Here is a 27,979-nt window from a genome sequence, read left to right on the forward strand (position 1 = left end):
CATACAGTTGTCGAGATAACGGGATTTGGCGAGGAGCAGAACTTACTGTCGGACTCTTCTAGACCCGTTTCTCTTCAGTGGAACTGCCGCAAGAAATACGTTTCAGCAGCGATACAGAAAATGCGACACATACTAACAGTAAACTAGGCAGCGTAAGGACCACATTGCAACGTTTGTTCAAACGGTAACTTAAGTTACCGTAGTCAGCCGACGCTAGTGGCTTAATATTTGTTTATCCAACGGTAACGTATTAGTGAGTATTTCTTTGCTTCGGAAGTTACCACTATGCAAAGCGACAAATCTGACCCGATTGAACCCAAAGGCACCGACTGTCCGAGCACAAGTGGACCCGAGAAGAAAGCTCTGAGAACCGTGGAGACGGAAGCTCCCAAACCCAAGGGGATAAGTGCCGTCGCGGTGCTGTGGACGTTTGGGAAATGTCTGGGAGCCTTGCTGCCCGTTTACCTGGCCGGTTATTACCGGGTCAGCACCAGTCTGTTGATGTTCGGGATGATGGTCTACACGGGATGGAAACATGTCCGAGAAGCCAAGGAGGCACGCCTGAAGTCAGCCATACAGTTTCTCGACAACGAGGAGGAGTTCACAACCATGAAGGTGTCCAAAATCAAGCGAGACCTTCCTGCATGGGTAAGACAAGACGCTAGACTTAACAGCTGTCAGCGGGTGTCAACAAAAATCATTATACAGCAGCTCTTTATTATCCCACTTTGAACTACAGCAACGTCGTGTAAAGCGAATGAACCCAAGCATCACTTAACTTAGGCCTAAGTTATATCACCAGCATGCAGAGACTTGCAGGATGTGACAAAGAGTTTGTTTTCAGTAAACTGCCTAACCACAGTTTTTACGCGATTTTTAGCTGATATGGTATCACTCCTGGCGTTTTATAACATTGTAGGCATTTTAGGACATTTCTATAAGCTGTCCTGGTACGAAAAAATTCCAGGTGTCTATTAGAAAGGGGTTAGGGGAATGTTCCCATGAATCACTTCCTCATATGGAAGATATGTATGGAGATACAGGCACTGCTATTGGGGTCAGTGTCTTTTTTTTTTTCTTCACATAAATGCCTTGTCCCCATTTTTTTGTTACCCATGATGCAAAGCTCCTAACTGGAACATGTATGCAACCAGTCCCTTTTTAGTAACTTGCAGAACTTTGTTCCCACACTTCTGCGACGACAGGAGCCATATTTACTGCATGCGTGTGTTTGTATTTCAAGACTGAACTCTGAGTGCATTGCAACAAAAACAACAACACTTAAACCCTCTTTTCCGTTGTGGATTTTCAAGTAAATGTGGCTGGAAAATGCGTGAGAAGTACTACTCATGATCTGCATGGCATACATCCTGAGAGTATGTACCCATAATGCTGAAACCCACATGGGCATATTTTGCCTCAGAATATCTAGCCACACCCAAATTCCTGTGGTTACGTTTTTCAGTGAGTGATTACAGTGATTGCTTGCCGAACCACACAGCGTGCATGCTTCTCCTTAAATTATTCGAAAAGGGGCATCTCCATGTTGCTCTCCAGTGCTGTTGTCCAGTATGCGTAAAAAATTACACGTTAGAATTTTCTAATATATATAAATCGAGAGGACATCTCAGTCACTTATATTGTAAAAGTATGATCAAAGGTAAACCAATTTATAGCCTGCTGTTTTGTCCAAAGATATCTTTGAATGGACAGTTGCTGCAGTTTTCTATGCTGCCCTTTTTACTTTTGGACATATTTGGTCAGTCTAAAACCTGAGGCAAAAAGCACTAAGATGATATCAACAGTACTACTGATGACATTTCCAGAACAGCATCAGCTGTGTCTAAATCATTTCCTGTTGTGTGTTTATCCGGCTCTATGCATAATTTAAGTACGTACTCTCATTGTTTGTCTTTCCTTCAGGTCAACTTTCCAGATGTTGAGAAGGTTGAGTGGCTGAATAAGGTAATATATCAGTGATTTCCTATTGCGCTTCACCTTTTCTCCATATGACTTTACACAAACACACTAGTTATTCCTCTGTTATTATGCCCACAGCACACACACATACATCTCTCTGTTCAATTGCCCAGCTGTTGTGCTGATTGACACTCTGTAGAGTATGCTATGTTAATAGCTGGTGCTAGCTGATAGACTGCTGCTGTTGATGCCATGTTCCAGAAAAGGCCACACCTCCATTAGTGTAGCCACTTTGTCTGTACTGCAGAGAGCAGGCCCAATGCCAGGTAACCTTCTCAACATTTCCATTTCATTGCACGCTAGCTCACAGGAAGAGGGAGAAGCTGCCCAGCCCCCCAAACTAAATAAAACTGCAGCCATTGTCCCCTCCAGCCCCCACCCCCTTTGCTCTTCTAGGCCGAGAACCAGAGCCACTAATATAGACATACAGAAATAAAATTATTCATGCTAACAAGACCACGAGATCTAAGCATTAGAGAGCCAGACAAAGCAGAGGTTTGAGACTGGTTACTGGAGGGGAGGTCAGCAGTTTTCCGTGTATTTCAGGCTTCATCCTCCACAGGAGAAGGCAGCTGATGACTCACTCTCCAATAATGCCAGACTGTAACCAACTCTGTTTTTTTTTTTTCCACAGTCACACAAGCAAACATTGCCTCTGCTTTTGGTTATATTCCCCTGTAGGAAAAAGAAGACATAACATGTTTATGTAGCAACACTCATATATAAAAAGTGAGCACATGTAGAGAACCAGATTCATTGTGGTACATGTAAGGACCCAAAGTAGATGACTAACAGCTGAAGAGACTCAACTGGCCACAGCTGTCTTTGCCATTCTTCAGTTATTGCTTATGGAAGCCAAGGCATTTGACAATTGGTTTCGTTGCTATGTGGCTAAATGACTGTTTACTTAAAGAAGCGGTCTCTGGTTGCAGGGGTGCACATTGAATATTGCGCTGTGTGTCTTAGTAATAAAAGCAGCTTATAACCATGTTGTTGTTGTTGCTGGCTAGGTCCTGCAGCAGGTGTGGCCCTTTGTCGGCCAGTATCTTGAGAAGCTGCTGGTGGAAACCATTGCTCCATCTATCCGAGGCTCAAGCCCCCACCTCCAAACCCTCACCTTCACAAAAGTGGACATGGGAGACAAGGTGATGTCGTGGATATTGTAACTACAATAAGACACTGCAGTAAATAGTCCCTGTTGTTTATATTGTGCAATCATATGTGCTTTCTGTTTGCTCCAGGCCATGAAGGTTGTAGGGATCAAGGCACACACAGAGAATGACAAAGGACAAGTCCTGCTAGATCTGTATATTAGGTGAATTTATGTTTATCTGTTGCTCCTTGGATTAGCGAGTCACTGTCATCTGTCTATTACAGCTTTTAAAAGGCATAATTGTAGATGAAATTTTTGTTCTTGTATCCTCAGCTATGTTGGCAATGTGGAGATCAATGTTGAAGTGAAGAGATACTTCTGCAAAGCTGGAGTCAAAGGAATACAGGTGGGTCTTCTTTTCAAGCTTAAAAGTGTTATTTGACTGAAATGCAGAGTAACATGTAATCAATAGACGTTGCCTAGCTAAAGGGCTAACTAAAATATGCAGCCATTCTGTAAGCATTTATCCATGTTTTTCACAAACTTCATTTCTGTCTGTCTTTAGCTGCATGGGGTGATGCGGGTGATTCTGGAGCCTCTGATTGGAGATGTGCCCATAGTGGGTGCGGTCACCATGTTTTTCATTCGTCGGCCTGTACGTCCATCCACATTCACCTCTATTTGTCCTTTTCTTGTTGCCCCTCAATCCCTATTCCTGTGACTATCATGTATCTCTGTATAGCCTCGTATGCATTTCGTGCTATTGATTTCTCATTAATCCCAATGGATTTGCTACATGCAGTTCCTCTGTCTTATCTCTTCCTAGAAACTTGACATCAATTGGACTGGAATGACTAATTTGTTGGACATCCCTGGACTAAAGTAAGTCATTCTAAAATCACCTATTATTGGTTTACACAATAGTAATAGTCCTCAACCCTGTAATGAACATAACCTCACAATATTTTAGTGAATAGTTAATGATATAGTCAATACAGTACATTTTCATTATAATTCTGTTTCTCTTTTGTCCCAGTGTCATGTCTGACAGCATGATTATGGATGCCATTGCCTCCTTCTTGGTGTTGCCCAACCGCCTGGTTGTCCCCCTGGTTCCAGGCCTGCAATTGGCCCAACTACGCTCTCCTTTGCCCAGGGTAAAGTCTGAATATGCACCTACAGATAGAGGGAAACTATTATATAATTTTACACTTGAGTAATCACCAGTATATTACAAGCCTGGCATTGCCAGACCAATCCAGAAATTTGAATTGGCCATTTTTCTGTTTAATACTGAGCGTTCCACATCAGCGGGAGCAATCATAGTTGTGTATGAAAATGCTTCACTGACGCTCCTCTATAGTCATCATATTAAACCCACATTAGATATATGGTTTTGAGTGACCAGACCCGGGCCAGGATGGCTGGAAATGTTTCTGAACAGGAGGGGGATCTAATCAACTGAAACATGAGCTCACAGATGTATCTCCCGGACTAGTATATTACATCTTCGTCCCTCATTTTCTGTGTTAGGGTGTGGTTCGCATCCACCTACTGGAGGCACAGACTCTAGCAGCCAAAGACAACTACGTGAAAGGGGTTATGGCTGGCTTGTCCGACCCCTATGCCATATTGAGGGTTGGCCCTCAGAACTTCACCTCCAAACACATTGACAACACAGACTCTCCTAAGTGGGAAGAGGTATATGAGGTAAGAACAGTGGAAAGTTTTATGGAAAGAAATATGTGTCATCATTACTCGGCATGTACAGGTGTTGGAAGACTCAATCATATATCATTTCACTTTGTTCTGTATTTGAGGGATTAGACTGTCACAGCGCAGGGAATGTTTCATTTTCATTCATGGTCACATGAGGGCACAGCCAACTTCTATTCAAGTCCCTCTGTCAATCTTCATGTCCTTGTGTGTGTCTGGTACATCAGGTCATAGTCCATGAAGTGCCTGGTCAAGAATTGGAGGTGGAGGTATATGACAAAGACCCAGACAAGGATGATTTCCTTGGCAGGTACATATGCATAGTTCATGTCTCTGGGGTTCATATGCTGAATCTCACAGTGTCACCTTGCATGGCCAGCTGGAAAAAATACACTACCTTTATTTGAAGATTATAATTCTACTTTTAAAGTTACAGCATCTGCTTTCTATTTTGTGATCCTTTATTTTCAACAATACATTTGCTCTTTCTGTTATGTTCAGTCTTAAAGGTGACACTAGAAACGGGACAGGATCAAATGCAGTCACTACAACGTTATGTTCAGTTGAGTGATATAGTGTTATTTACACTAGGTGAAAACTTGCAGGTGAAGTCGATTGTCCAATGTACAACAATCTATAAAGCACTGGAAAATACTGGAGGCAAACACCACAAAGCATGAAGCATTGAAATAATGAAGGAGCAAGGAACAATACAGACAAATATATATATATATATATATATATATATATATATATATATATATATATATATAAAATACACTCAAAATCTAAATCATAATCAGCACAATCAATAATAAAACTATGACACTTTCTTCTTTTATTTTAATTCTGTCTTACACTCCTCCTCCATATAGGACCAAACTGGATTTGGGCATTGTGAAGAAATCCATAGTTGTCGATGATGTAAGTAAAAAGCTGTCATCCTCTCAGGCAGAGTTTGTATAAGCATTTAAAAAATATATATATTTTATATATTATAAATACATGCATGTGGCTGTCTTCCCAGTGGTTCACTTTGAAAGACACTCCATCAGGACGGGTTCATTTCAGACTGGAGTGGCTGGCCTTACTGCCCAGCACTGATCGACTTGAGCAGGTTCGAGTCCCTCATTTCCACTGATACATTAGTCTGCCTGCCATTCTGTGCACTCTGTATTTGTGTCAAACATTTACATACTGTTTGCCATTCTCCCTCAGACCCTGAAGAGGAATGAAACCGTTACTAGTAAAGCTGGCGACCCGCCTTCTTCAGCCATCTTGGTTGTATATCTGGACAAGGCTGAGGCACTTCCCGTGAGTCAAATATCTCTAACCTCTCTGCCCACGTTCGTGCTTAGCTCAGAGCTGCTTCCTGTGTGTGGTTAAACTGGGGCAGAGCTGTAACTGCCACCTGTCTGATATTCCACAAAGTTTTTGCCTTGGCCTCTAAAGCTGATGATACACAGAGCAACTTTTAGAGCAATCGTGCAGGGCAACGTGGCCGTCAAAGGTAAAGAGTAAAGATTACTACCGTAATCCCCTTCCCCCACCACTCTGCCAACCGCTCCGCACCGCCGCTATCTGTTTAAAACATAGTCGGACTTGCCACTAGCAACATTGTCCAGCAACATTGCTCAAAAAGTTGGCCCGAGTATCATCAGCTTAACCCTGTGCACAGCAGCGTGGACGAGCATGGATAACTTTATCCACGGCCGTTAAACATTTCCTACTGTGCTAATTTCATACACAAAAGGGAACAGCAGTGACAAATAACTCAAACTCAGTCTTTGTGGTTTCTTTCGATGCAGATTTATACTTCCTGATTATGCCATGTGGTGTGGTGCTTCCTTTCAGTTGTTTTTGCTGTTGCTATGGTAGCCTTATGCACACTATTATTCACATCAACCACACATTGTCAGAATGGTAGATAAGTCTATTTATTCCTCTGCTCTTGGTTACAGAATGTTATTGTTTACATGCCTCACTGTGTATTCATATTTCTCTGTAATGTCTTATCTTCTAGATGAAGAAGGGAAATAAAGATCCCAATCCCATGGTGCAGTTGTCTGTGCAGGACATCACTAGAGAGAGCAAGGTATATCTGCTGGGAAAGTCCATTATAATACTGTAGATTGTATTGTGTTTATTCCTGTAAGTGTACTATTTACTCTCGCCTTTAGACTTGTTACACAACCATTAATCCAGTGTGGGGGGAAGCTTTTACCTTCTTCATCCAGGATCCTCGCAAGCAGGACATAGACATTCAGGTAACATAGGCTCTGCACAAAACTTTATATTTATTGTGGTATTCTAAGAGCGAAACTTGTGGTCTAATTTTGGCTTTCATTTATGTTAAATTAACCAGGTGAAGGATGGGGACCGTGTGCAGACGCTGGGCAGTCTGACCATCCCTTTGTCCCGTCTGCTGTCCAATGCTAATCTTTCTCTGGACCAGTGGTTCCAGCTGGACAACTCTGGATCTGCCAGTCGCATCTATATCAACACAGTTCTCAGGGTAAATGACAGCAAGACCCATTCACTAATCCGGCACTGAATTTGATCATTTGATGACGATGATAAATACATCAAATTGTAGAATCAGAAATTAGATTTTAATCAAAAATGTTTCTAATGTATAATGGTGTCTCAGCTGAAATGAGACTAGATTCTGGGATTTTGGTCAAATTTTATTTACCTTCTTTCTGTCTGTTCACTTTTCTTGTTTTCTTGCAACATAGGTCCTGTGGTTAGATGAGGAACATGTATCATCTGATGTGTCATCTAATCTGGAGGCTGGACTGTCCAAACAGCTCCCCCAGCAGACCTCCCCTCATCCTAGCTTTGCCACAGAGGTAATGGAGGAAACGGCAATTATGACTCTGACTTTGCACTGTTTTTTCTTTGTAAAAGTGAATTGTGAATACTTATTCTAATTTGTTTTATAATGTTCTTTCAGGGACTGCTTAGAATTCACCTATTGGCAGGGCAAAATCTTGTTCCGAAAGATAACCTGATAGGGGGCATGGTAAAAGGCAAGAGCGACCCCTATGTCAAGATCAACATCGGGGGTGAAACATTCACAAGTCAGGTTATCAAGAGTAATCTTAACCCCACGTGGAATGAGATGTATGAGGTAAATAACAAAGGTTCTTTATTGAAATGTTTTACAGAATAGAAGTGGCTAAAGATTGCACATATTTATAAATGTCTATTGTATGATTGGTTTAAGATAGTCCTTTGAAATTCCAACTTTGTTCACCCCTCAGGTGATCCTTACCCAGCTGCCTGGCCAGGAGCTGCAAGTGGAGGTGTTTGATAAAGACATGGACATGAAGGATGATTTCATGGGCAGGTACAACAGCTGGAAATTATTAAATTATTAAATAAGATGAATGGATTCATTAAAGATACATTCTAATCCCACATATCCTGACATACAGGCTGAAGATCACTCTGAAGGACATCATCGATTCTCAGTACACTGACCAGGTGGGATCTTCCTTGTCAAACATACTGCTTCACGTTTAGCTTCAAAGATTGTGGTCAAAATAAGCGAAAAGCCAACATGAAAGCCTGCCAAATGCTTAGCTCACGTGTCCCACTTGACCCTCTCCAAATACATCCATAATATATTTTTAATATACAATGATGACTTACTTGTTAAGATTATTAAGTGTTACTCTTTTGTATAGTTTTGATGTCTTGTCTGCTGCCTCAGCAAATCTTGGGTTGAATATGAATGAGTGCAAAACTGCACAGAGTGAACATCATTCTATGTGAGAAGACTTTGGGTGTTTTCATTGTTTTTTTTTTCTGTTGGCCCCGTGGGACTGTATTTAGTATTTACTGTATTACTAATGTTAAGAGTAGCATTTGGTATGTTAGAAAAACACGAGGAGAGAATCAGCAGCAAAAACTCTTGTTACCAAAAGAACCCTGCATGTTGGCATTTCCCTTGTTTCGACCATACCCAGTAGTTTCTGTATTAAAATGATTCCACTTCTTTCTTCAGTGGTACACTCTCAGTGATGTGAAATCTGGTCGAGTTCACCTGGTACTGGAATGGGTTGCGACAGCCTCAGAGTCACACAGATTGGACCAGGTCAGTATTCCCAGATAAGTAATGGACCCGTAATGGTAAGCTTGATCCATACTCAGCACTTCTTCCCTGTGTCGTCAGGTTCTTCAGTTCTACTCCAGGCAGTCCTACCAAAACAAGGCAGTTCCATCAGCAGGCCTGCTGTTTGTCTTTATTGAGCAAGCAGATGGCTTACCAGTGAGTCTTTTATTACTTATGTTAAGGATGATGTCTGAGTAAGCAGCTAATATTTATAATCGTACATTCTAATTATTATTCCCTTTTGTCTGTCTGCAGGTTAAGAAGAGTGGCAAGGAGCCAAAAGTGGGAGCAGAGGTTACTATAGGAGAAGTGTCCCGCAAAACTACAGTAAGACTTAATTCAGCTGAGTTAGTATTATGTTTTATTGTATGAGTGACACGATATCTGTTATGTAATATTGACCAACTCTTGCATCTCTGAAGGTGAGTGATCGTACCACATCACCTCAGTGGAATGAGGCATTCTGCTTCCAGGTTCATGACCCCAGAGAAGATATTCTTGTTATTAAGGTATGCCGGCTTCAGTGCATAATCAAAGTGGAACATAAAGTGTATCAGCCATACGGATGCAACACACTTTGATCTCTGATATATAAATACTGCTATGCGAATACCCTGCATTGTGTTTCTCCAGCTCTCTCACAGTTGGACCTTGCCCGTTGGTTCCCTGGTGGTTCCCATCAGAGAGCTGCTCTCTGAACCCGAACTGGTCCTGGATCAGTGGTTCCATCTGGATGGAGCCTCACCTGGGAGTCAGGTTCTTCTGAGGGTTGAACTCAAGGTGGGGCAACTCGCTTTCATTTTCTCTATGTCTTACTTGAAATATTTAGTGTATGTCCTTTGAAGTGTTGTTTTCCTTATCCTGTTGTTTCCTCTATCACTTTAACTGTGTTCCTTTCTCTGTCTCTAATCTCGCCGTGTTGTTTTCTCTGTTTGTGTATCTCTTTGAGCCTGTATATGTTTTACTGTGTGACTATGTTTAATATCTATTTCTGTTCCTTTCTTATCTGTATGACTCAGTCCCAGTGTCTTGCACTCATTTTGCCTCCTGTCTTTACTTTTATGTCATTGACATGACCAGGGCTCTAGTGTGTGACCGTTTTTTGCACATGTGACCAAAAATCTGTCAAGTGCGACTAACATTTTCATTCTTTGCACCGGTGCGTTTGAAATTTAGCGGATCTGCATGCGCCGTCGTGTCTCTGTGTGTGTGACAGTGCGCCCTGTACTCTTTCCACATTCCTTGCGCAAAAATGAGAGAAATTGTGAGCAACATAATTAAAAATAAAGAGTACTATTGATTATTTTTTCATCAAGAAAAATGCGGTGGTGCACTTCTCCATCCGTGCTTCAAATTATACTGTGATGTAAGTTTTAGGCCAAACTGGGTGGAAAAGGTAGGCGTACCAGTGCTACCAATGTAAAAAGTTAATTTGGAGCCCTGATGACACTTTTAATGTTCTACTTGTTCTTATGATATTGATATTTACAATAAGAACTGTTGAAGAAAGTGAAATAATAATAGTAATTATAATAATAATAATGTATGCAGATGCTGATTCCTAAGAAATGCCCAGGTGCCGCTGATAAGGCTAAGGTCACTTCAGCATCAGACCCTCCTCCTGCTCAGCGAAAACCGGAGATAGACACTGTTGTGAGGTGAGAAAATTCATTCAAAATGTCTGCCCTCACTTTTCATTTGTCCTTTGGCTCTTGAATATTTTTTATTGCTAGTCTTTGTGTTTTTAGGTCAAGTTCAGTGGACACTCCTCCTGTGGAGACTGTTATCTCTTCAGTGCACTTACATGAAGAAACTGACGTAAAGGAAACAGCATCTGATGTGATTAAGGAGAAGGTGGAAGAATCACCAAGCCCTGCCATAGCACAACCTTCTCATACGTCCCCAGACCTCAGCTTTGCCAGTGAGGTAACGTCACAAAATAGGGATATACAGTAACATACATGGAACTGGGCATGGCACAATCACGTTCAATTAAAAAATAAGATCAATATAAAGATAAATGATCCTCCCTGTTCCTTCCTGTAGGGGCTGCTGAGGATTCACCTGCTGGAGGCCCAGGATCTGGTTGCCAAAGATAACACGATGGGCGGTATGGTGAAGGGCAAGAGTGACCCCTATGCCAAGATCAATGTCGGAAAGTTTGCATTTAAGAGCAATGTCATTAAGGAGAATCTCAACCCAGTCTGGAATGAGATGTATGAGGTGTGTATGAAGGACTGTACAAATTTGTTTTGCTGTAAGCATGCTAACCACCTCATTTTTATTGATTGAACAGTTTTAACCATTCTGTGTTCCCACAGGTGGTGCTGAGGGCTCAGACTGGACAGGAGGTGCAAGTAGAGCTGCATGACAAAGACATGGACAAAGATGACTTCCTGGGCAGGTAAGGGGTAATGTAATTTTCCAGCTATGAATGGGAGGCCTTATTGCCTTAGCATGGTAGTCAGTGGGTCGATGTGTTTACAGACCCAAACTGTCGCTATTTGATCATAAAGATAAATTATATGTAATATTACCGTATGCTGTATTTAAAAAGTTTAAATTATTGGAGAGAAAAAAGAAAAATGTGCAAATCTTTTTTTATTGTGAGCAGATTCAAAATCAGTGTGGCAGACATCATCCATTCCCAGTACACTGACCAGGTTAGTATTACATGCGATATTGTATCTTAGTTATTACTGTGATGTAATTAAAGGCTCATTGTAAGCATAGTTGTATGTCTCTGTTTCAGTGGTACACCCTAAATGATGTGAAGTCTGGACGTGTTCGCCTGATACTAGAGTGGGTCCCAGCATTGTCCCATAATGCAACCCTGGACCAAGTTAGTTTCCTCTCCAAGTCATGCCTATATAATCTTTATCATTTGTGTTCCCTGTTCCTCTCACATCTGTACTATTCCAAATATTATCATCTGCTCAGTTCACTGTGTACATCAGTGAAGAGTCACTGTAATGTATTTTTCATTTGATTCTGTGCTGCAGGTGATGCAGGCACAGTCTCTCCAATCTTATAAGAACAAGACCGTTCCCTCTGCAGCCCTGCTCTTTCTGTATGTGGCCAGAGCAAACTCGTTGCCTGTGAGTCCCTTTTAATTTGGTACATTGAAAGTATAATAAGTATCCTGTCTCAGAGTTATAGATAGACAATAGTTCGGAAAGAACATGTTAATAAGCAGATCCTCTCTTTGCATAAAGTGGATAACTTCTTCTTCTACCCCTTAAGGTTTTGTTTTTGTGAATTATCACTGGATAAAAATACAGTTCTCAAAGTTGCTGCCTGCTGAGCAACAATTACTATTATTGTTGATTTTATGATGCTGGGATGTTAGTCAGGGATGTTTTTATTTTTTTTAAAGAAAGGGAGGTTGGATCTCGACTCATTGTTGCCTTAATTACAGAGAATGAATACAAACTATTCACATGTTATGTGTCTTTTTGTGTCCAGTTTAAAAAAAGTGGAAAGGAGCCTAAGGCTGGGGCCGAGCTTGTTTTTGGTAACACAACCTACAAAACCAAGGTATGAGACTTGACAATGAAGACATTAAATACACACACACTAGGCACACTGTGACTAATGGATACATTTGTCATATCATATTGTTTTTACCTACTATTTTTGATTAATCAGTGAAATGAAACGATAAAGTCCCCATCACAGTTACCCAGAAACCAAACCATTGTGTTGGTAAATGGTTAAAAATGTTATGAGTCAGATGACTAAAAAGCAACTATGTTTAGAATTTGAAAAATGTGAACTTTGGCTCCCCCGTCTGGTGGTATTGAAAATGGCACAATCCTTAACAGTAATGTGAATACATTCAATATGCTGTTTAAAATACCAGCTGAAACTTTATCACAGAAGAAACAACTTAATCAAGGTGCAATGACCATATATCGCTGTTATTCCATGCTCACCCAACTTACCCCTCCTCTTTTGCTATCTGAAGGTATGTGATCGCTCCAGATCACCTGAGTGGAATGAGGCGTTCTACTTCTTGGTTCGTGACCCGAGAGAGGAGATGCTCATAATGAAGGTGAGTGGTACGGTGTGTCTCACAATACTCAAAATGGGTATGAGGAGCCTGCTGCCAGTGTCGGGAACATCACCACCTCTAGCTGACTTTAAAGATGTGCCCTTATGTCTATAGTTGTCGAGTGCATGGGACCAGCCAATGGGATCTCTCGTATTCCCTGTGCGAGAGCTGCTTTCTGAACCTCAGCTGGTCCTGGACAAGTGGATGCCTCTGGATGGAGCCTTACCTGAAAGTGAGATCCTACTGAGGGCTGAACTCAAGGTAAGAGTACAATACACACACAGAGGTTTATTACCTGTGTCAAATTAAACAAGTGGAAATGTACTGTTAACAGATCCTGAGCTCACGGATGACTGAAGCTCCGCAGCCTTCTGTGACGGACTCAAAGAAGAAGGAGATGGTCATTTCCACTGAACAGACGTTCAAAGCAGCCAGTGAGGACAAAAAAAGCTCGAAGCTGCCTACAAATGAGTGAGTGTTGTGTGTCTGATGTAATAATACACACATCAAAACTCTGCAGACTGTACCTTGGTCTCATTCAAAGGCCACCACATAGAGCCATAAAAATATGAAGAAAAGTAAGGAATAAATACACGTTTAAAAAAATAAACAAGCACCACTGAACATTGAATAAAAAGTGTAGTGCCTGCTGATCCGACTGGGATATACAAAGCAAATATGCTTCTATAAAACATGCTTTTAAAGTATTTTGTAGCTAAGTGAAGCTAAAACAGCTGATGCTCCCCGCTGTTAGCCCCAGTCAAGAGTCTGGCTGTTTTGTAACAGCAGCCTGTATTTTCAGATTGGTTGGCGTATCCAGCCAGCTTAAACACTCAGAAGCAGCAGCAGAAGCAAAAGCTCCGGCCTCCACAAAAGATGCTACACCTGCTGAGCCAGCTGCCGTTCACACTGCACCTGACACGCTCCCTTCTGCTGCCGTGAGTCATAACATATTGTCAGTTGTTATCATCTTTAACCTGTCTATTTTCACCCTTCATAACCTTCATGTAATTTTGCACAGCTGGTGGAGAAGCCAACTGATCCAGAAGAGCATGCCACACACTCAGACACAGCAGTTAAAGGAAACTTTGAACCACAGCAAATACAAACAGAGGGGTGAGCTCCACAGCAAATAACACCTTGTTTCATATTTTTTTTTATTTGCTTCAAATATCTATAAATAGAAAGAGACCTAGCAAGAAATATGTTTAAATGTCTGCTCTGTGTGTGTGTGTGTGTGTGTGTGTGTGTGTGTGTGTGTAGTACTGGTTTAGACAACCTTGCTCACGCCACAGTGACTAGTCTTCCAGCTGACACCCTGAAGCCAGCAGAAATCCCCAAAGCTGGTGAAGCTCTTCCACCACACACCACCCCCAGCCAGGACTTTGGTAAAGAGGTGGGTTTAGTTTATGCCTTGCAGATTGGCAACAGATTGGAAGTAAAATAATCAGCTGCAACCAACTGTACAGTGGTATTTGTTCTGCTTCACTGTCCATTTTTGTATATTTGCATTATTTGACACAATAAGATAACACTTCCATTAGTAAATGGCAAGGTGCAGGACCCTTCACACCTCTGCTAAACACTGAAATTATGTTATGGTTTTCTTCATTCATTCATGGGGAGCATCAATCATGAAAAACGTTTTTTTAAGAAACCATAATATCTAAACATTTCTTGTCTAGACATGTCTGATAATTGACCACATTGACAATAATATCTTGCCAGTCATTCATTTTGTCTTCAATCATTAGACGATGAATAGTTTGGTGAACTGATATTGCTGGGTCTCAGCCTATCATGTGGGTTTTATGAGTAATCCCAGCCATTTTCCAAACACTGTGAATGTGCCACTTCCTCTTGTTTTTAAAAAGCTGCTAGGGAGATTTTAGCTTCCTCTGCTGATTTGGTTGATCTGGTGTGAACGTCTGCATATGAACCTGTGTCATGCCAGCTAGAATCAAAAAGAGGGATGTCTGGACAGGAAAATAAAAATAATGTGCCAACCCCTGCATAATTTTTACAATGTACAGAAGTCTGAAGGAGAGGCATTTATTCATGTAAAAACAAGTTCTCATAAACCTAATTTTGACTAGACAACTTGGAAAGGTATCCATTACATCCACTTACTACCGGGGCAGTATGTGTTCTTAAAAGTAATATTATCAGATTTTATAGTAGTCTGTTCAAAGTGTCATTTATGCAGGGCTGATGAATAGGTTTAAATAAATCCTTGTTGGGGTCCAAGAATTCCATTGTTTTGTAGTCCAGTGGTATTCATGCTGTTTCTAGCTGTGTCGCTCTGAAACCTCTCTCTCTCTCTCTCTCTCTCTCTCTCTCTCTCTCTCTCTCTCTCTCTCTCTCTCTCTCTCTCTCTCTCTCTCTCTCTCTCTCTCTCTCTCTCTCATATTCATATATATATATATATTCATATATATATATATATATGAATAGTAACTTCACATTACCAAGCTCCATACTGTATGTCTCCTTCCTGTATGTACTTTAACACTTACTGTCTTCATCCTGTAGGGGCTGCTGAGGATTCACCTGCTGGAGGCCCAGAATCTGGTTGCAAAGGACAGCATGATGGGGGGCATGGTGAAGGGCAAGAGTGACCCCTATGTCAAGATCAATGTGGGGAAAGTTGCATTCAAGAGCCATGTTATAAAGGAGAATCTCAATCCAACATGGAATGAAATGTATGAGGTATGAGGTAGTCTCATTTTAAGTACATTTTCTGGATTTCACTGCATGTACAGTATTTTGGACAAACATGGATTTTTGTTTGTTTTTAACAGGTGGTTTTGGCTGGGCACAGTGTCCAGGAGATCAAGTTTGAAGCATTTGATAAGGATTTAGATTCTGATGACTTCCTTGGCAGGTGTGTATCTTAAAGTTGGTTAATCTGTAACTTATATTGGCTCTCAAGATAAAACATGTAGAGTCCTTTGTACATTGATCTGCATGGTGAAAAACAGAGATATGCCTGAACTGTACATATTTTTGCACTGAAATATATGAAAATAAATAATAAATGCTTAGTTTTTTATTTAGTTTTTCACTGTTTCATAAATGTTCTTGAGAAGATATACTTTATACTTTATTAATACCTTAAAAACAATATTTGACTTTGATTGGTGGGAATTATCACAGGGAAAGTAAAATAAATCAAATTTTAGAACAAGAGCTAGATTAGCAAGATGGGACATGTACTTTTTAAAAAGAAAATAGTCCCATTCACGCCAACATCAATAAAAACTGAATATTAGATGTGGGTGAATTTATTAAATATTTACACGATTGCTTTTCTGCTCTTTTCATTAAATAGCGTTAATGTACCATTTAATGTCAGCATAGCAAATCTTTTCTTTTGAAAGTAAGACATTAAAATCTGTTTTCATGTTCACAGATTCAGTATTCAGCTAAATGAGGTCATTAGATCCAAGTACACGGATCAGGTTAGTCAATAATTCACAATCTAAAGTCATGTGAGTTCTAAACTCTGCTCTGTGTCATTTCCTTATATAAAGGGTGTTGCCCTGCTTCTTTAATTGACTGTGTCTCTGTTACAGTGGTACACTCTGAACGATGTGAAGTCTGGGCGTGTTCACTTGATCCTGGAATGGGTTCCTACAGTGTCAAATTCAGTCAGACTTGACCAGGTCGGCTGTTACTTTTGTTTACAGTTCATCTCCCACTAGCTTTAGCCTCACTCTGTTTATTCAAACATTCTTTAAACATGGACTAATGAAGTGTCTTCAGCCTTCTAGATAAAGCTGATAGGTCACATTCCAACATGCAGGGCAAATTATTCACATTGCAACATGTTTATCAGGCTTAACTGTCTGTGCTCCGTGTTGCAGGTGCTGCAGCTTCAATCTCTCCAGTCTTATCAGAATAAAGCTGTCCCCACTGCTGCTCTGCTCTTCGTCCATATAGAGAGAGCACACTCGTTACCTGTGAGTCACCTGCAGTTTATTTACATTCTGTGCTGTAGTTAACAAAGGTAATTCCTACTGTAATATACCTTGAATACTTTTCTATTCCTTGATAGTTTAAGAAGAGTGGAAAGGAACCCAAAGCAGGAGCTGAGCTAGTTCTGGGTGAAACAACCTACAAAACCAAAGTGAGACACTTGATGCACGGTGCTCTATTGCCATTTTGATAAATATATTATTATAGTAATAACGCATATCTTATCTCTCTGAAGCTGTGTGAGCGGAGTACCAGTCCTCAGTGGAAGGAGTCTTTCTACTTTCTGGTCCATGACCCTAAGCAACAGATGCTTGTAGTAAAGGCAAGACATTCATTTGTTTGAAAGATCTGCATCTCACTTTTAACAGCAGTCGTGTTGTAGTGAATTTTCATCTCTCTCTCTCTCTCTCTCTCGCACTCTCTCTCGCACTCTCTCTCGCACTCTCGCTCGCTCGCTCGTACTGCAGTTGTCCAGTGGTTGGGACCAGCCAATGGGATCTCTGGTGGTTCCTGTCAAGGAGCTGCTCGCTCAGCCACAGCTGGTCCTGGACCAGTGGTTCTATCTGGATGGAGCCTCAACTGAGAGTCAGATCCTGCTGAGGGCTGAACTCAAGGTGAGAAAGCAAACACATCTGCCTCATCACACACACAAGTATTTTGTTATAAATATTGATACTTTATCCTTTTCTGTATTTCTTTTCAATAGATTCTAGATTCCAAAATGGTAGATATGATCAGTACAGGCACTCTGCCCTGTGCGGCCTCTGGAAATGGACAGGTGAAGTTGTCTCTTTCCTATGCCTCGCAGAAGAGACAGCTCATCGTCATCGTCCATGCCTGCAGGTCTGCTTCCTGAAATAGCGTACCAAAATGCTTTCAGTCAGGTTGTTTTCTCACCTATAATCTACTGTTGGTATAAATAGCCTTTATTTGGACATTTTTGGTGACAGCTCAAATGAAAAATGATGTGTCTTGTACATATCAAATTATTTAAGATATTCTTTCTTTTTCTGCTTACAGAGGTCTATTGTCTCATAGCAAGGATGGTGTAGACAGCTATGTCTCCCTCATGCTGCTGCCAGACAAAAGCAAGGCCACTAAGAAGAAGACAGCAGTAAAGAAAAGAGACCTCAACCCAGAATACAATGAGAGGTAATTAACTAATTGGCTGATTGTATTGTTCCTTACATTCCTGTGCAGGTTTGTTAGTGTTAGTGCTCATGTTTAATCATCTTTGTCCACGTCTTTAAGGTTTGAGTATGATCTGCCTGTGGCTGAGACGAGATTCAGATGCCTCAGTGTATCAGTGAAGAATAACTCTGCCTCATTCAGGAGCCGCGACGTCATTGGACAGGTCAGTCTGGGACTCTTCTTCTACCTCCGCCTACAAACATTGATACAGATTAAAATGTACCATATCACACACATGCAGTATATCAGCGAAAAGCTAACAAGCAACGATCAGGATATCTAAAGGCTGTACACTTGTGCTAGCCTGGCTTGTAACTTGCTTGAATGTTTTGAAGTATGTCCATAGTCTTTCACTCTGATATGCACTGAATACGTGCATAAATACAGCTTATACAGATAACGTCTCACTCCTGTCCTTTAGGTGCAGATCGAGTTGGCTCAGCTTGACCTGATTTCTGGTATCACAGAATGGTGAGCAGATTGAACTTTGTTGAAATGATACTCTATGTACAATATTTTGTATGAATATATTTTCACTATGTGCTGACTTGAAAGGTGGCTGCAAAAGTTCATAGCTTCATTGCTGACGGAGAACCGAGGCTGTGGTCAGCTCGGATTAATGACATTTCATGATAGAAACAAAACATGCATAGAAACTTCTCAAACCATAAACCCCTTGTCTGCTATCCACCTATATGCTCAGTTCACAGTGTTCCAAGTTCACTGCCTCCAGTGGAGCATCGAGGAGGCTTAAGTTTTGTATTTTGTCTATTTTGTAACATAATGAGCATACAGTATGGACAGCAGAGAAGTTGATTATCCTGCAAGAGTAGTTGTGGACATTTTGGGAGGAGTCTTGCTTCTTCTTTAGTTTGTTTAATGATTGCCATTTATTATATCATTGGTGATAATTTAATTCGGTCAGTTTTCATTTGATTTTCATCCTTCTGTTTATTCCAGGTTCACTCTGAAAGATGAAGCTGAATAGTTGTTCTGCTTGCTGATGAAGTAGTACGCTGATGGTGATGTCGTCGTCACTCATCTTGGCGTTGTGCCACTGCTGCAGCTCACACTGATGCCTTCTCCTTCCCACCTTTGCACACAGTACCACTGTGGCAGCCTTACCTGCATCCACCCAGCTCTCTGTGTATTAACATGTAGTATAGAATTGAACTGCACTGTGTATTCACATACATCCATACTCTCACCAAAGATAAATAGGCTGAAGTAGCTGAGTTGATGAGGATAAAGTGCAATTTTGTACTGAGTGACAGTTACTTTATTATAAGAGATGAAGAGGCCAAGTCATGTTGCTTTTTTGCTGCAAGAATGTTTTAAATCTGAGAGTATTTTGTTTGAAGTGTAGTAAAATGTTTAGACTTGTGTTTTTTATGTACTGCTCAAAATGCCAATGCTGTTTTCATTGATTTAATATTTTAGTCTTACATTGAGTTATTTTATATTTCACAGCACTTTGTGTTTGAAATTGCTTTTGAAGATTTTTATAAGATTCCTTTTTCTACAAGACATGTATATGTTACACCGACGTCACACTTTAATCATGCTATGTTTTATTTAGTGTATATTTGCAAAGATTATGGGTCGGATCAAATACTGTTTGTTGAAAGATGGTTACAAAAATAAACAGATTCATGTTTATTACTAGTTCTACTGTGTATAAATTATCACTTCTTAAGGTAGTAAATATAACACAACTATTCTTTTTGTGATATACAGTGATCATTTTAATATTTAAATATCAGGTCTACTGTAGGTTTATTATATATGAAATATCTTTCAACTGATCATTTAAGTTGCAAAATGATACAGGATTCAGAAAAATGGCAATGTAACATCCCCATACTTTTTCTTTAAAAACAAAAAACCTTTCAGCAGTTGTGGAAGAAGTACTTAGATTTTTCCTTAAGTAAAAGTACTATTGCCACAGAGTAGAAATATTCTGTTTCTTCAGCAGAATTACAGGAGCATGAGCAGGAGAAAAAGTACTTACATTATCAAAAGTAAAAGTTCTTGTTATGCAGAATGCATAATGTAATATGTTATTATTAGATTAAAATTATTGATTCATGAAAGCATCATTTTTATGTTGCAGCTGAAGGTGCAGTTACAATAACCACTTTACATACTGCTGGGTAGCAAAATCTATAATAATACACCAGAATCGATTTGTTTATATTTTGTATTAATATTCAGAATCTGGTAAAGGTACTTGTAACTAAAGCTGTCAAATAAATCTAGTGGCATAATAGTAGTATTCAGTATTTCCCTCTGAAATGTAGTAAAATAAAGTAAAGCAATAGTGCCTCCAAATTGTACTTAAGGTACAGTCTTGAGAAAAAAGAAAAAAATTATCCTCCGAAGCTGATGACTTCTGTTATCAATAGAGAAAAGTCCGCAGCAGCTGCGTTTGTTTGTAATGGTGTGGGGCTTTCAGTGTGACGTCAGTCGTCTCGCGGAGCTACAACACTTTCGTTTTCATTTATCAGGAAGAAGCAGCGTGTAAAGTAAAGCCAGGAGAAGGTGAGGCAAATGGGTCGTAAATGCATGTTTTACGTGCCGTATGAATTTTGAAACGGTAGACTTTTGTTTGTTGCATAACGTTGTGTTAGAAATATAGCAAATTAAAACAATGGAAGGTAAAGTTATAGCATAGCCAGTAAAAGTTTGCATTAGCCTGTCGTAACCGAAAGTGGAGTCGAGCGATGCTGTTCGTTTTTAATATAATATCGACGTTTCACAAAGAATCTCTCGTGTTGTGCGTGTTTTGTATTTACACAAAAGTGTTGGTTGTATGTTCTGAAAGCATAACTACGAAAAACACTGCTGTTATTTATGTCACAAGTATTTGCTCTGTCTTAAAGGAAGAAGACTGTCAAAATGTCAGGAAGTGACGCAGAGGAGCCCATGGATGTTGTGAGTAGCAGCATCTGACAAGTCTGCAAACTTTAGTTGAACATGAAAGAAAACTGTTAAATTTGTTGTTGTATAAATATTGATATCTGAATAGTCCCAGTCGCTGCCTGCAATATGAAGAGTAGCCTACTGTTTAAGATTTGTTGTGTTTATAAGTATTATTTGCAAAATTGCCATAATTAAATAAGTTTTTATTTTAATATCCTGTCTTCCATCATGGATCATATAGAGTACTGAGGAAAGTGAAATCCAGCAGCCTCCCACATCTGACAATAAGTCTGCTGAGGCAGGGATTTGTGTGAGTATAGGTGTGCACTAACATGTTCAATAACACTATTCAGCCAGTATGTTGCAAGCCCAGTTTCTGATTTTAAAACTGGTTTGGAGTTTGGAAACAGTGGCAGACTGATCTTTTTCTTTTTCCAAGACATGAGCACTTTCTCAAAACTAAAAATCAGTGCTTACAAAAAGCAGGTGGAGTTCCAGTGGGGTGGTATGTTTCTCTGTAATGTGTAGGTGAAAGTGAAAGAATGAAAATGAAGGCACAAGACTCAGGATAGATGCTAGTCCCAAATAATCAGTCTTTTGCTATCTACTTATCATATTGCATAGCAACTGTGTTATCAACTCTTTGTATAACTAATGTCATTAAAGCAATGCTAGTTTAGTTGAAAACTATTTTTACACATCTATACAAATACAGTATAGTGTATTACCTCCAATGTCATATACAGAACATGCTTAAAAGTCACTGCATATAATTAAAAAGTATGACAAAAATGTAATCAATTGCTTTTTCTCTGTTTTGAGACTGTGCCAGTGGAGTCTTTCACTTTGTGTTTTCTATTCTTACAATTCAAGAACAAGTTATTTTTAAAACAGACCTTTTAAGCTGAATGGCATAGAGGATTTTCTGCTATCTTGTTAGTAATACAGTGGCATTTACTGTAACATGTTTTCTGGCTCTGATGACTTTATCACAGAACGAAGATGAAGTTCAAGTCTTTCTCTCAGTCAAGTGGTCAGATGGTGCTCAACCACAGAAATATAAAGTAGATCTAGAGAAAGTTCTTCAGACTTGGTCCAACCAAAGCACAAATAAAAGAGACTACAAAGTTTTACGTGTCTCAAACGATGGGCACGCTGTGATCAGCATTAAACCCGCTGCAGGAGCAGTATCTATCTGTAAGTATCTTTTTAAGCAAAAATTAACAACACATTTTTTACAAACATTTGATGTTGACTCTAATACAATACATTTTAAGCTGCATCCTGTATTAAAATTGTTTTTGCAATTCAGTTGGTTGTTCTTTTCTTCAAATTTATTTTGCGTTGGTCTTCTTTTTAAGCCGTGAGTGAGCTTCAGAAACTGAGTGGACAAACACTGACCAGCAAAGATGAGAAAAGATCCTTCACAATATTGTCTGTTAGTCTGAAACAATCAGAGATGAAGACACAAATACCAGAGGATGCTTCAATGTACCCTCCTGCTTCATCCGATTCAGAGCCACAAAATGTATGTGCTGTGTAGTAAATCAATCATTGGAATTAATTACATTAAAAATGATTGCTTTTTAATATCCTCTCTTCCACCATGGTTGGTATAGAGTACTGAGGGGAATGAAAACCAGCAGCCTCCAACATCTGATTTTAAGTCTGCGGAGGTAGGTATTTGCATGTGTGCACTAAAATTTTTAAGAACACTCATTACTTTAACCAGTCTGGTACAAGTCTAGTTTTCGATTTTAAAACTGGCGTGGGTTGCGGAAACAGTAACACAACAGCGAGTACATTTTTTCTATTTTCAAGACATAGGCAGTTTTTTGGAAGTACAAATCAGTGCTTGGAAAATGCAGGTCGAGTTCCAGCCGGCTTGTATGTTTTTCTGTAAGAGATATAGTACATATAGATGTAGTAAATCAGAATAAATTACATAAAATATGTATGCTTTTTACTAAATAAATGCATTGTATCTTTAAGCAGCCGCAAGTGAAGCAGGTGGAACAAAGTAGTTTCAGCAGTGCAGGAGCAGTTTCCACAGCAGGAGAGGAGACATTTACTTGTTCTGTCCCAGTGAGCCATTACTGGTATGTGAACCACATCTACAAGGAGGAAATTCAACGTATCAAGAAAGAGAATGGAATTAAAATGGAGGCAGAAGTAATTGTGAAATTTGTAGCAGACAAAGATGGATGCCCAAAAAAAGCTTCGTCTGAGTTCATTAGCCTGGTCCAAAAGTGCTTGAGTGAATCCAGTGGCTCAGTAATTCCTCTCAAGTACGTAGATCCAGAAGAGTGGAAGGACTCACTGAAAATCATCACGAGACCTGACAACAAGCTTCTGCTTACCCTGTCCTCTGAAGAAATGGCCGTATGTGGGCCAAGACAAAGTCAAGATGCTATCAGTAAGTCCTTAAATGTAACACAGAAAACCTTAACAAATACCAACACGAAGACTGCTGAAGACACATCACTAAATATTGGCATGAGCATCACAGACCCTCTCGCGGATGCTGGACTAACCATGGAGGAGGGCTGCTGGAGGCTGATGACTACTTCCTATGATGAACAAGTAGCTAAGATCAAATGTAAGTTTGGTGTGGACTTTTCTGCATCAGAAATCAGTCAAGGCAAAGTCAAAGTCAAAGCTTGCTACAGAAGATCTGGAGGAAATGTGTCAATGGAGAGCCACGCTGTCAGAGCTCTCCTTCATCTGTACCAGAAGATTGCCACATCACCTCTGAGCTTCAGCCAAGACCGTGGTGCCACTGGGTTCAGCAGATCACAGGAGAACATGAGCGGTGTTAATCAGCCAAAGGGGTCCTCCAGTGGACCTCTGTTGAATGGCCAATCAGAATACAGCATGCACAACACTCAAGCACCCACAGGAGAGGGAGCAACAGCAGGAGACAGTAAAGATGAAAACTGTCCTATATGCATGGATATGTTTACAAATAAGAAGCAGCTCAAGTGTAAACATGAATTTTGTGAGGAATGCCTGGCACGATCAAAGGAAACCATGGGACCCATCTGTCCTGTATGCAAAGATGTCTTTGGTGTGATGGAGGGAGACCAGCCAGATGGGAACATGACATGGTATTCATATTCCTTACCCCTCCCTGGATTCCCAGACTGCGGCACTATAATCATCACCTATGATATTCCAAGTGGTAGACAGACGGTAAATGTTTTCATTTAAATATCTGGAGACATTGTGTCAATTTTGTAACTTGGAAGTTCATTTCTAACATGGTTGTCAGTTAAATCTGTGTTTCTCTCTCCTTTTGCAGGAAAAGCATCCAAAACCTGGAAGGTACTATGCTGGTATTACGAGAACAGCATATCTGCCAGACAACATGGAGGGCAGAGAAGTGCTGTGTCTGTTGAAAAGAGCGTTTGACCAGAAACTCATTTTCACTGTTGGGACGTCCAGAACGACTGGGATTGAGGACCAGGTGACCTGGAACGACATTCATCACAAGACCTCGACTAAAGGAGGACCAGAGAGGTACAGTAGCCAAAATACTTGTTCTTTTAATAAATATTCTCTTTTTATGTGAAGTCCACTGAAATGTTAGAAGTGTTATATATTAACGCTTATACATACTTTGTTTCAACAGTTTTGGGTATCCTGACCCCAGCTACCTGAGCAGAGTCAGAGAGGAGCTGAAGGCTAAAGGCGTCAACTGATGACTTTGATACAAAGTGTCTGAGCAGAGTTGTTTTCACACCAAAAAAATTATCATTATTTAAAACAAGCATTACTGGAATGCACATACGATTGTACTGTATGCTGTCTCCCTCTTCTCTTGTCATTTTTCATATTAATAGTAGGGGTTGATTTGACGTGCACTGGACAGCATTAGACTTGGACTTTATTTCTTTGATGAAGGTTTTCATTGTTAATTTTATAACAGTATAAGAATGAAATCTGCATATATAAATGTAACTATTTTATGTCTACAGTACGCATGGTCTGATTTACTGCGTAATAAATGACTGCACCAACCCACACTGACTCATAACTGTGTTCTTTACTTTAACAGCACAGTAGGTTAAAAAAACACATTTGTTTGTTTTCTGTAGAGTGACCTCTGCTGATTGAGCTTCCACATAGCAAGAAGGCCTATAAAGATGTTAAAAAACTAAAACATGAATTAAATAATATAAACTTAAATAAACAGGCTAACTGCTGTCCTAAACTACATATAACATTAGTTCACTTAATCTGAAGTTACAGGTCACCAATGGCCTTACAAATGTTTAATTCTCCCTAACAGTTATTATTTTATTAGTTATTGTTTTTATTTCAGTTAGCTAAAGTGTTTTTTTCACACCCAGTGCTACTTTAGTTTTACTAAAAAAACGTTATTTTAGTTTTAGTCTAAAATCACCTTTCTAATTACATGTCACATGGGCTACTTTTATTTTGAAGATTTTACCGGTTGCTTTTGCTTCCATAAAAGGAATAGACCACGTAACTTCCGTTTTTGGTTTATAACGAAGTTCACAGACTCTTCATTCTTTGTTCAAAAAGGAATAACAATAAAATTTATCGCCAAAACCGAAAAACGGGCCGATTTTAATTGGTTTTTCGTTTTTTGATTCTGACACCAAAAACGGTTATTTGGTTTTTCGTTTTGAAACAAAAAACAGATAAACGGTATTTTCGTTTTTGTATTACAAAGGATTTACGGATTATCCAGAGATACCCAGACCAGAGAGTGTGAGACCAAGGTACGTTTTGACCGTTTGTTATTTTGGTATAATTAACAAAGGCAGAAACCAGAAACCGGTCGTTTTTCCGTTTTTTCAATTTTGATCCGAAACGAAAAACCCCCCACAACATTCAGTTTGATTTTTCGTTTTTTAATCAAAACCAAATTCAGCACAGTGTCTCGTTTTCCTTTCTTACTGACAAAACAAATTTATTACTCAATATTTCCTTTCATTGGTGGGTGGGACTTCATCAACCCCCTGCTTCTGATTGGACAGTGTGCTCCATCAGTTCTGTATGTACTTCAGGCTACTCTTCAAAATTAAGGTTCTCCTAGAGAATTTCCATACCTGCTGTGGTTCTCCCTCTTTGCCTTAAGACGATGCAATGTCTCCCTGTCATGTCAAGTTAATGACTTCAGCCTTTTTATTTTTTGCTGCTCAAATATCCCACTATATTTGTTGTGACTTGCGCACATGACGTTTAAAATGACCGACAGCAGCCTCTCTGATCATGAAAGTAAATCGTTAAAGAAAACACTCATACGTCAATAAAACACAACATAAAGAAACCAGTGTGGGAGATGTGACCCACAACCGGTTCATAGTTTATATAAACGCAGCACAGTGAGAATCCAGACGGTTCATAGAGGAGACAGCGTCTGTCTGTTAACAGACTGGAGTTCCGACACTTCACTGATAAACTGCAGAGCAGCAGAGGCTTCATCATCAGAGGTGGTTTATATATCACGTCCACACTTAGGCTGTTTCCATATCTTCTCTCTGGCGTGAGTCTGCAATTCAATCAGTCAATTGTTTTTTTTTTTCATAATTCGCCATTCATACGCTATTATAATAGCAAGCGCACCTGGCTTTGAAAGGGAGATGACACTGATTGGTGTATTGCATGTTATGCCCTACACACCCATGACTTATTCACAGACTAAGACACGCCCCAAACGCAACTGCGCTTTATGTTCATTGCGTTTACATTTATTCATTTAGCTGACGCTTTTATCCAAAGCGACTTACAGCTGCTATTCATGTCAGAGGTCGCACGCTCAGGGACACATTGGCGTCATGTTTCCATAAAGCAGCTGTTTTATTTGCAAATTTGATTAAACCTGGACAATAGAAATTAATAATAAAATATGATATGGCTCTTTAGTCTTATTGGCTTGCATCTGCCATCAAGGCTAGTTTTGAAAATCACAACACATACGGTATGGATGGATAGAAGCTTCAGACACAATTATAATAATATAATATTCTGTGGCTACAAAGGTAGCAAAGGCAGTCTTGAGTAGACATAAAACTAACTAGACCATATAAGGTGTGATGAGTCTTGAAACACCTTAGGATGAACTCGGTGGAGCTGTTTTCTTAAGTGGCTCCAGGTGATCACAGCTGAGGGAGGTACAGGGCGACACCTGCTGGTCATTTTCTGTAAATCCTTTTCGTGTGCTTGCTGTTGTTCGATGCCATCGATCTTTGTAATATTGACAACACTTTACTGTTCACAGCATTTACTAAAATAAGCCTTAATCTGTAATGCTAAATAACAGACATGCCTTTGTTTAATTCATCACAAACATGCTCCAAACTGATCATACAGTTGAATCGCTACCTCTCATAAACTGTTAATCTCTTAATCATGAAGGCAGATTAATTGCATTATTTAATTAGTTTTCACTAATAAACTGTCATCTAAGTGTATATTTTTGTGGAGACATTGCATTGTCTTAAAGCAAAGAGGGAGAGCCACAGCAGGATTGGAAATTCTTTGGGAGAACCTTAATTTTGAAAAGTAACCTTAAGGACAAAGACAAGTGATGGAGCACACTATCCAATCAGAAGCAAGTGGTTGATGAAGTCCCACCCACCAATGAAAGGAAATATTGAGTAATAAATGCGTGTTTTTGTTTTGATAAAAAAAAGAAAAGAACGAACACTCAAACTGAATGTTGTTTTTTTCGTTTCGGGCCCAAAATTGAAAAAACGGAAAAACGTACCTTGGTCGTGTGAACTTCAGTCAATTCGTTTTTCGTTATAGATCATAAACGGAAGTCACGTGGTCTATTGCTTTTTTGGAACTAAAAATAAAAGTAGCCCATGTAACATATAGTTAAAGATGATTTTAGACTAAAACTAAAGTAACGTTTTTTAGTAAAACTAAACTAACACTGGGTGTGAAACAA

General features: G+C 39.7%; 2 protein-coding genes and 1 long non-coding RNA gene across 5 annotated transcripts in view; 2 read left to right on the forward strand and 1 right to left on the reverse strand.

Annotated features, from left to right (window-relative positions):
* Positions 1 to 19,791, forward strand: esyt1b (extended synaptotagmin-like protein 1b). Of its 2 annotated transcripts, XM_046075387.1 has the most exons (52): positions 1 to 648; positions 1,924 to 1,965; positions 2,991 to 3,125; positions 3,222 to 3,295; positions 3,407 to 3,479; positions 3,639 to 3,728; positions 3,900 to 3,955; positions 4,110 to 4,230; positions 4,607 to 4,783; positions 5,017 to 5,099; positions 5,665 to 5,713; positions 5,817 to 5,906; positions 6,008 to 6,103; positions 6,813 to 6,884; positions 6,970 to 7,056; positions 7,155 to 7,304; positions 7,528 to 7,641; positions 7,746 to 7,922; positions 8,056 to 8,141; positions 8,230 to 8,278; positions 8,802 to 8,891; positions 8,970 to 9,065; positions 9,165 to 9,236; positions 9,332 to 9,418; positions 9,543 to 9,689; positions 10,461 to 10,567; positions 10,658 to 10,835; positions 10,956 to 11,132; positions 11,231 to 11,313; positions 11,524 to 11,572; positions 11,662 to 11,751; positions 11,912 to 12,007; positions 12,375 to 12,446; positions 12,877 to 12,963; positions 13,078 to 13,224; positions 13,298 to 13,434; positions 13,766 to 13,901; positions 13,985 to 14,079; positions 14,227 to 14,359; positions 15,496 to 15,672; positions 15,765 to 15,847; positions 16,376 to 16,424; positions 16,539 to 16,628; positions 16,830 to 16,925; positions 17,021 to 17,092; positions 17,177 to 17,263; positions 17,409 to 17,555; positions 17,648 to 17,784; positions 17,962 to 18,093; positions 18,193 to 18,295; positions 18,554 to 18,603; positions 19,093 to 19,791. In XM_046075387.1, exons 1-52 carry the CDS (start codon positions 286 to 288, stop codon positions 19,118 to 19,120), a joined length of 5,514 nt encoding a protein of 1,837 aa, XP_045931343.1. In that variant the 5' UTR covers positions 1 to 285; the 3' UTR covers positions 19,121 to 19,791. The 2 variants fall into 2 exon arrangements, with proteins under 2 accessions (XP_045931343.1, XP_045931344.1); XM_046075388.1 differs by lacking the exons at positions 8,802 to 8,891; positions 8,970 to 9,065; positions 9,165 to 9,236; ... (5 more) ...; positions 11,231 to 11,313; positions 11,524 to 11,572.
* Positions 16,943 to 27,979, reverse strand: part of LOC123986945 — a 14,870-nt gene continuing 3,833 nt past the window's right edge. The window contains exons 2-4 of the long non-coding RNA XR_006829021.1: positions 18,130 to 18,325; positions 17,960 to 18,038; positions 16,943 to 17,793 (exon numbers count right to left, since the gene is read on the reverse strand). This is a non-coding gene — a long non-coding RNA (uncharacterized LOC123986945). The remainder of the gene's footprint in view (positions 17,794 to 17,959; positions 18,039 to 18,129; positions 18,326 to 27,979) is intronic.
* Positions 20,578 to 25,077, forward strand: LOC123986942 (E3 ubiquitin-protein ligase DTX3L-like). Of its 2 annotated transcripts, XM_046075390.1 has the most exons (9): positions 20,578 to 20,673; positions 21,015 to 21,066; positions 21,296 to 21,364; positions 22,050 to 22,251; positions 22,416 to 22,582; positions 22,674 to 22,730; positions 23,047 to 24,246; positions 24,356 to 24,573; positions 24,686 to 25,077. In XM_046075390.1, exons 2-9 carry the CDS (start codon positions 21,031 to 21,033, stop codon positions 24,753 to 24,755), a joined length of 2,019 nt encoding a protein of 672 aa, XP_045931346.1. In that variant the 5' UTR covers positions 20,578 to 20,673; positions 21,015 to 21,030; the 3' UTR covers positions 24,756 to 25,077. The 2 variants fall into 2 exon arrangements, with proteins under 2 accessions (XP_045931346.1, XP_045931345.1); XM_046075389.1 differs by lacking the exon at positions 20,578 to 20,673 and having other exon boundaries at positions 23,050 to 24,246.

Source organism: Micropterus dolomieu, linkage group LG18 (genome assembly GCF_021292245.1).
Source record: "Micropterus dolomieu isolate WLL.071019.BEF.003 ecotype Adirondacks linkage group LG18, ASM2129224v1, whole genome shotgun sequence".
In the NCBI taxonomy this organism is placed as follows: domain Eukaryota; kingdom Metazoa; phylum Chordata; class Actinopteri; order Centrarchiformes; family Centrarchidae; genus Micropterus; species Micropterus dolomieu.

Coding starts and splice junctions, on each gene's coding strand:
- esyt1b (XM_046075387.1), top strand. CDS start 286: ATGCAAAGCGACAAATCTGACCCGATTGAACCCAAAGGCACCGACTGT. Junction 8,142..8,229: donor AAGGATGATTTCATGGGCAG/GTACAACAGCTG, acceptor CCTGACATACAG/GCTGAAGATCACTCTGAAGG. Junction 9,690..10,460: donor TTCTGAGGGTTGAACTCAAG/GTGGGGCAACTC, acceptor TAATGTATGCAG/ATGCTGATTCCTAAGAAATG.
- LOC123986942 (XM_046075390.1), top strand. CDS start 21,031: ATGTCAGGAAGTGACGCAGAGGAGCCCATGGATGTT. Junction 22,583..22,673: donor CCGATTCAGAGCCACAAAAT/GTATGTGCTGTG, acceptor TGGTTGGTATAG/AGTACTGAGGGGAATGAAAA. Junction 24,247..24,355: donor TTCCAAGTGGTAGACAGACG/GTAAATGTTTTC, acceptor CTCCTTTTGCAG/GAAAAGCATCCAAAACCTGG.